A 7,688-nucleotide genomic window follows, 5' to 3' on the forward strand; every position below is an offset into this window, starting at 1 on the left:
TAATGAGTGCATTACTTATTTACAAAAGGGAAGAAAAAAGGAGTTTTTTGGGTCAAAGAACTCAGCATGGACCATTTTGATCAATACTAGAAACAAAATTATTTCAACTCAAGCTGCTTTTACCCATTACCCAACTTTCCTGACCCATCCATCTTGTCACCTTGAGTTATGATTTATGCAAGTTGGTACTACAGTTGTACAAATCACAATCTTCTTTTATATATTTTATATATAATTGTTAACATTCAAAACCAAACAATTTTAAAACCCCTTAGTTAAAAACTTAACCCACCTTGGTCAAAATCCAATCATTCTCATACAATGACAAATTGTGTGTGAATATAGATATTTTAAAGGTGACAATCAGAATATAGAATATATGGAGAATATTTTACCAGTGAGAAGCTAGGCAATGGACCACATAGACTGCAAACGATTATACGACGCGTTCATAATCCCAAGACTATTCCTGCAATATGATTCGAATGGATCAAAAGATCAAACTAGCCAAACATGTATTGTAACAGTAGAGCTTAAAAAAATATTTAGGTCAAAACAAACCATTTTATGCCATCCGTTTACATCTCCATGTGGGTCATGATCCATGTTCTTGTACGATAAAGTCGCGACACTTGGTTCAAACTCATAGCACATCAACCCTAAAAAACCTAGTCCATGTCATAGAACAATAAGAACCAACTAAGCCGAGTGAAAGAAAAAGTCATAAAAAAATAAGAATCAACTAACCCGAGTTACAAAGATTTGAACCTAAGACCTCTTACAAAGATCTAAGGGCCACTAAGCTATTAGTGATGGTTAAAAAGATAGTGGAAAACAAATCCATTATCATCAAACCTTGGGCATTTGGTCGGCCCATATTTAAGTATATATTAAAGTAATTTTACTTCTTTTCTTTGTTCTGGTGAGACATTGATGGATTGTGCTCACAATGTTAAAGACTCACCCATCGTATGAAAAAGCGAATTACTTTATCAACATCACCTCAAATTAAAGGCGGATTTGCAGTGATCCATAACAAAAGATTTGGAAAGAATCTTCCTTCAAATCCACCTTTTGGAATCAAAAAATCTTTTCACAGGCTTCAACTGCAGCTTATATAATGCATTGTTCTAAGAACAGAACATCTACCGGGTACCCAAAAGATCCCAAAATGGAGAGCTTAAAAAACAACCAAAATCAAATTGAACCAAAAGACATTTACAAAATAGCATATATCATCCATTTTTTACTTGGAGCAGGCAATTTGCTTCCTTGGAATGCTTTAATTACAGCTATTGATTACTTTGGTCAACTTTATCCGGATAAACATGTTGAGAAAGTTTTTTCGGTAGCTTATATGAGTTCGTCACTTATAGTATTAATTATAATGATAAGGTGGACAAATTTCAGTAAAGTAGTCACCTTTCAAGTGAGGATGAACATTGGCTTCACAATGTTTATCGTGTCTCTAATGGTAACTCCAACAATCGACTGGGCATGGCGGGGCATATCGAAGGCAAAGTGTAGCTCAACGTTTTATACAGTGGTTGCATCCGTTGTGATTTGTGGTTTAGCCGATGGCTTGATTGGAGGGAGCCTTGTAGGATCTGCAGGAAAATTACCAAAAGAATACATGCAGGCTGTTTTTGCTGGAACAGCCTCATCAGGTAAAATAGCATTTTCATACACAATAACTAAAGGTGGCAAAATGGGTGAGGCAGAAAGGTAGGATAATGGTCAAATTATAACTTTTTAGTACTTCTAGCGAACATATTAGTACGCGGTAACACTTTGATGCATATTATAACCTACTAAGAAAGATCATATAAAAACACATATCCAAACAACTTCTAGAGAGATGTTAGCAATTAATGGAGTATTTGTTAAAAGCGTTTTTTTTTTTTTTTTTTTTTTTTACAATATATACAATGAGCTAACAATTACAGGAAACAATAATTTCAGGAATTTTGGTCTGTCTGTTGCGAATTGTAACGAAAGCCTCACTCCCACATGATCCTCAAGGGCTCAAGAAAAGTGCACACCTATACTTCCTAGTTAGTACACTAATTTTGCTGGTGTGCATGGTTTGTTGTACCCTGTTGTACAAGTTACCAGTGATGGAACAACATTACAAAGCACTCCAACAAAATCATTCCACCTCAAGAACTAAATTATGGGATGTTGCAAGAAAAATTCAATGGCCTGCTCTAGGAATATTCATAATATATACCGTAACTTTATCAATTTTTCCGGGATTCTTAACAGAAAACATAGAGTCGGTACTCCTTAAAGATTGGTACCCGATAATGTTGATTACCACTTATAATATTGCTGATTTTGTTGGCAAATCTTTTACTGCAATTTATGTTTTAGAGAGTATCGGTAAGGCTACATGGGGTTGTGCAGGGAGGTTGTTGTTATATCCACTCTTCACAGCCTGCTTACATGGACCGATATGGCTCAAGAATGAGGTGTTTGTGGTATTTCTAACTATTATTTTGGGGTTGACCAATGGGTATCTGACAAGTGTCATTATGATCATGGCGCCTAAATCAGTAGCACCTTCAGAAGCAGAAATGGCTGCGGTTGTGATGGCTCTGTTCCTGGGATTAGGATTGGTTTCTGGCTCTGTTCTTGGCTGGTTTTGGATCATCTGAAATTATTATGTAGTGAATCTATGTATTTTCTATTGTGTCCTATTCTTTAGTGTACAATATGAAAAAAGAATTATTGATTTTGAACCAGCTTCGATAGTAAAAACGGAAAAGGACTAGAATGAAAAGAACACACAAATCCACCACCCATCAGTAATGCAACTAGCAATCAATCTTATTCTGCCTACCTGTCATAAGCCTGTGAATCAAAGCAGTTGTGACACGTTTTGCTTAATCAGTCAATATTGTTATATAATTGATTATTATTATGATTAAATTTCTACAACACTTAATCAATAGGAAAATTTGTTCCCAATAGAATAAAAGGCCTACCTTATCAAGAACCAAACCTTTTTTTTTTTTTTTTTCAAGAAATAAATGTATGTTTATGAGATTCATTAGATACTGTAGTTATTGATCTTCTGTTAGCAAGTTCCTTTGTTAAGCATAGTTGAATAGTTGATTCCATTAATCATTAAAATTAAATCCTATCAATTTAAAAATATGCCACTAGTTTGACAGGGAATATACCTTGAAATACAACTTACCATCATGATAGGGAACTCGTAATAATTAATGATATGAGATGTTCTACAGTGAAGGGCTTATATTTCTAATCATTAGAGAGCATACAAAATACATGTATAAAAAATAAAGAATAGTATGCTAGTATATATGCATGAAATTGTTACTAATGTCGTATCGACTATCTATTAGACATGTGATATCAATGAGTTTCATGTAATAATTTACACAACCATGCATAATGATAAAATGCAATAAACATGAGATACTTCCAAACACTTGTGGCTGTATGTACAATGTCTCATTCAACTGGAAGCACCTAATGCAGAAGAGATATTTCGTTCAGGCCAAAATTGCAGCTAACTAAATCATAACCCTCCATTGATTTCTTATCATAATCCATCCACTCAAATCACTCGAGCAGCCTCACTTTAATTGTTCCTACCATCATTTAATGACTTCATAAGCCTAATGATATTTATTTATAGCTTCATACATAGTTAGGATAACTTGTACTGACAGATAAGATATACTGGATAAATACTGAGATAAAAAAGGGAAATTAGAAAATAGAGTGGCTGAACATTATGCGTATGTAAGAAGTAGTAGTGTAACAAAAATTCATGATATCATTTTATTACCTTTAACACAAACGGAGTAATATTTACAAAAATAATAAAAAAAAACACTGCAACTGAAACATATATACAGTGCGAGATAGCACATGGAGTGTTACAAAAGGTAAGGAAAAACAAATGAAAAGCAACAAATAACTAACAAAAGGTGGGGGTTAGAAAGTTACTATATAAGATATCCGCTAATATACAAACAGTATTCATCTTTAAGACGCTGCAGCAAGTGGAGGTGGTTGCGAAGGTCTTGTTAAGAAACTCGATTTTAACTTGTTCAGATCACGATCAGTTTCCTTATCGACTTCATCCTCTTCACATTCATTATCGGCATCCCAAAGAAAACGAGCATATGTAGCCATAACATAACAGCATCATCATGAGATCCAAAATTCAAATAAACCAAACACAAATCAGTTGGTAAAAAACATACGAATTTATTCAGCATTCATCATACCAATCGTCTGGTGAAGCCTGAACAGCTTGATCAAAATAACTCGGTGCAGGAGCGGCATCCTTTTGTGCCTCCCATATCAAATCAGCATACATTGCTAAAACATTTACATCCTTCAGGTTTGATAGTATCGCTCTACTAATATACTCTTAGGCTTAAATTAATATAATACATCATTTATATACAGATACAAATACAAAATACATGTGGATATAGATATATACCTCTTTCAAGTATTTAGCATATTTGCTAATTAGCTTGAATCATAATAATTTGATAGTAAACCTCCGTAACATAATTAATTATCATGATTGTAATCATGAACATCGCCGGCAGAAATCTTGCCTCACCGTCGCCACCACAACCGCCTGTATCAAGCTTAGCCTCAAATTCACGATCCTGATTACGATACAAACCAGAAATCGGAAGCAATAAACTGCCAAAATCGCTAAGTATCTTCTTCCACTGTGATCGCAGAAAGTAAGCAATTGAAGAACTTTTCGACCGTACAGAATAGAGAATTGGCGGTCAAATCAGCTTCTGGTGATGTTCAGGTAACGGTTTTAGGTGAATTGAACGTAGATAAACAAATTGGTAGTGCTTTAGGATTACGGCGAATTAATAAAGGATGAAATTATGTCATATATGATAGGGTTTCGTGTCGAAGTAAGCATTTTCAAAACCCTAATTTGAAGAATCGCATAAAACCCGGAAATAAATGTCGATGGGTTTATATGATTATCTATATATCTAACAAGGTGGTGGTCAGCCGCGCGTTGCGACCAATGGCGATTCTACATGGAGGGGTGTGGGCTATGACCCCACTACTTTAGAAATTTTTTTTACCATCTACTCTTCAAATTGTATAGGACACCACTAAATTTAACTATAGGACCCCATATATTTTTAGGACTTACGTTTTTTAGAAGTAAACAACCACTAAAGTACCTTTTAAATATTTTTAGCCTTGAAATTTTTTTTGGGACCCCAATGAAATTTCATCCTAGAATCGCCACTGGTTGCGGTGGCCACCACCCCGACACGTACAATAAGTCTTTGTAGTCACAAATGGTTTGCGCTGCACGAAATTTTATGCTGCTTTCTCTGTATCCTATTGTTGACCTTGCTGCCTAATTGTTGCTGACAACTTCCTGCTGCTGCCAAAAATATTCAAGTGTTGTAAATAAAAAAATGTTGTAAGTTTTTTAAAAGTGAATGTACAATCTATGACAAAGGGAGTGATAGGTTATGTTTTTTACAAACATATGTTAGAAATTCCATTTGTTACATTTTGGGTCACCCATTTTGCTACTGTGTCTAAAATAATCTCATAAATTTTTTAAATATTTTTTTGAACAATTAATAAAATAAGCTGGCAAATATTATTCACATAACACTCCTTATGCAGTACATTCGCCATTACTAAAGTTGTAGCCCGTTATCGCCAAGTAAATCAACTCAAGTTGTAGCCCGATGTAGTGTTCCAAGAAGTGATGTTAGTATTATCTAATATGTTGGTTTTAATTTTAACTTGTCGAGCTGGAATCATACCTGTAATAACTGATTCTTGTTCATGTATTGGTGTTACACAGATAGTTGAAGCGAGTATCCATATATTTTTCTGCATACCAAATCTTTTATACCAACTTTGCTTCTTATAAGTGAAGTATGCCATTTTGAAAACCTGTATGAACCTGGCAGAAAATTTGAAACAAATATGACTGGTAAATGTGTGCAAACGTTGTAAAATGTATAGCATGAGTAAATATATTAAAAGTGTTTTAAAACCTGAGTAAAAATAAAAAGGCACAAATTTTAATCCATAGATCTACACATTCAGCTTGCTTTTATCACCCCTCTCTTCCTTTTTGAGAAGCTCTATAATCTTCTTGTAGTTATCATCTATCTCTGTAAAAGTATGTTGATATTTTCAATACACTATATTTAAAAACACAAAGCTAATTGTTAAAATCGACAAATTTTGAAGATATAATTCAGGAAGTCAAACTCCATTGTTCACGGTTACGAAATCGCGCAACGTTGGTAACAACGGTTACCATATTAATCAAGGTTATACAAAGATAGTCAAACCCATTTGTGTTTCTAATCATTGAAGGCTCTCTGATCATTTCAAGCTTTTCAAGATAGCAATTTTATGATTTCAATCCTTTCCAAACACATTCTTAACACTCTGTCACTCACAATATGACCATCATCACATTTAAAGACCAAGTAAATCCAAATTTCCCCCCTTATATTACAAATATTATACCAAATGTTAACAACGTGACCCTTAAAGGTCGACACCAACTTAAAAAGGTCTAAAGCAACAAAATAAGAAATATATTAGATTGTATTTGCAAAGATGACGTTTTCCAAATATAAACGTAGCTTAAAAAAATTATGTTTATAAAATCTAACCTTTCAAGTAATTATTTTACACCTTGTCTGCTGCACATAAACGTAATAAAAAAATTACAAACAAAAATGAGGCTCATATATGCGTATAACTATGAGGCTCAATAAAATCGAGCTACTCGTCTAGATCAATGGCAGCCAAGCATAATCACTGATAGCAACTCTTTTTCATCATGATGAGTATTATAACTAAGCGACACACCGATTAGGGGAGATTTCATTAAAATATACAACAAAAACTTAGTAAAGGTGGGATAAAGACCTTAACAAAATGCCTCCATTGTTCCTTTTGATTTTGGTTCATGGAAGTAAACACCTGCAATCAAACACTTCAATCATTGCCGAAGTTTTTAAAGGTCACAATTAAGTTATTGCCAAAGTTTATACCATTCAGTTTCAAACTTGTCAAGATATGGCAACTTCAACCCATGTATGGATAAACATGTAGATTAAGGTTATATATTGCCTCTAATTGGTCAAATTCATAAACTTACCAAAATGCCAAACGGGTCAAAACTCAACCTAACATGTATTCAAAGTACATAACAACTCCTCCAGTAAGAATTTCATTATAAAAAGATAGATATAATTTATTGACAAAATTGCTGAAAGGGTCCCTGTGGTTCGTACCAAAATGCTGGTTTCGTCCCTGTGCTTTTTTTTGATGGATTTGGTCCCGGTGGTTTATAAAAGTTGCTGATTTAGTCCCTCTGACCGACGGCCGTCAAAAAAGGCCGTTAAGTCCAGTCATGTGCCAGACATGTGAGGGTATTTTCGTCAGTTTCTTTCATTTATTAGCAAAATTGATGAAATGGTCCCTGTAGTTTGTACCAAAATTGCGTAAACGGTCCCTGTGGTTTGTAAAAAAATTGCTGAAATCAATTTATCTTATCTCCTTCCTCACTGGATTTAGTTTTAGTTTGAGGTTGGATTTAGTTTTGAGATTAATTTTAATAGTTTCGATTTAGTTTTAGTTTTGGTGGGTTTGATTTTACCATGTTAATGTTA

At 34.1% G+C, this 7,688-nt stretch overlaps 1 protein-coding gene across 1 annotated transcript; it reads left to right on the forward strand.

The window, feature by feature from the left end:
* The first annotated feature begins 1,162 nt into the window (after nt 1–1,162).
* LOC139904213 (equilibrative nucleotide transporter 8-like) lies at nt 1,163–2,873 on the forward strand. Its single transcript, XM_071886146.1, has 2 exons — nt 1,163–1,667; nt 1,963–2,873. Exons 1-2 carry the CDS (start codon nt 1,172–1,174, stop codon nt 2,655–2,657), a joined length of 1,191 nt encoding a protein of 396 aa, XP_071742247.1. The 5' UTR covers nt 1,163–1,171; the 3' UTR covers nt 2,658–2,873.
* Nucleotides 2,874–7,688: the final 4,815 nt, after the last annotated feature.

Source organism: Rutidosis leptorrhynchoides, chromosome 4 (genome assembly GCF_046630445.1).
Source record: "Rutidosis leptorrhynchoides isolate AG116_Rl617_1_P2 chromosome 4, CSIRO_AGI_Rlap_v1, whole genome shotgun sequence".
NCBI classification, from domain to species: Eukaryota; Viridiplantae; Streptophyta; class Magnoliopsida; order Asterales; family Asteraceae; genus Rutidosis; species Rutidosis leptorrhynchoides.

Excerpts from the sequence above, each read along its gene's own strand:
- LOC139904213 (XM_071886146.1), top strand. The coding sequence starts at position 1,172 with ATGGAGAGCTTAAAAAACAACCAAAATCAAATTGAACCAAAAGACATT. Across the intron at positions 1,668-1,962 it reads TGCTGGAACAGCCTCATCAG|GAATTTTGGTCTGTCTGTTG; the intron begins GTAAAATAGCAT and ends CAATAATTTCAG.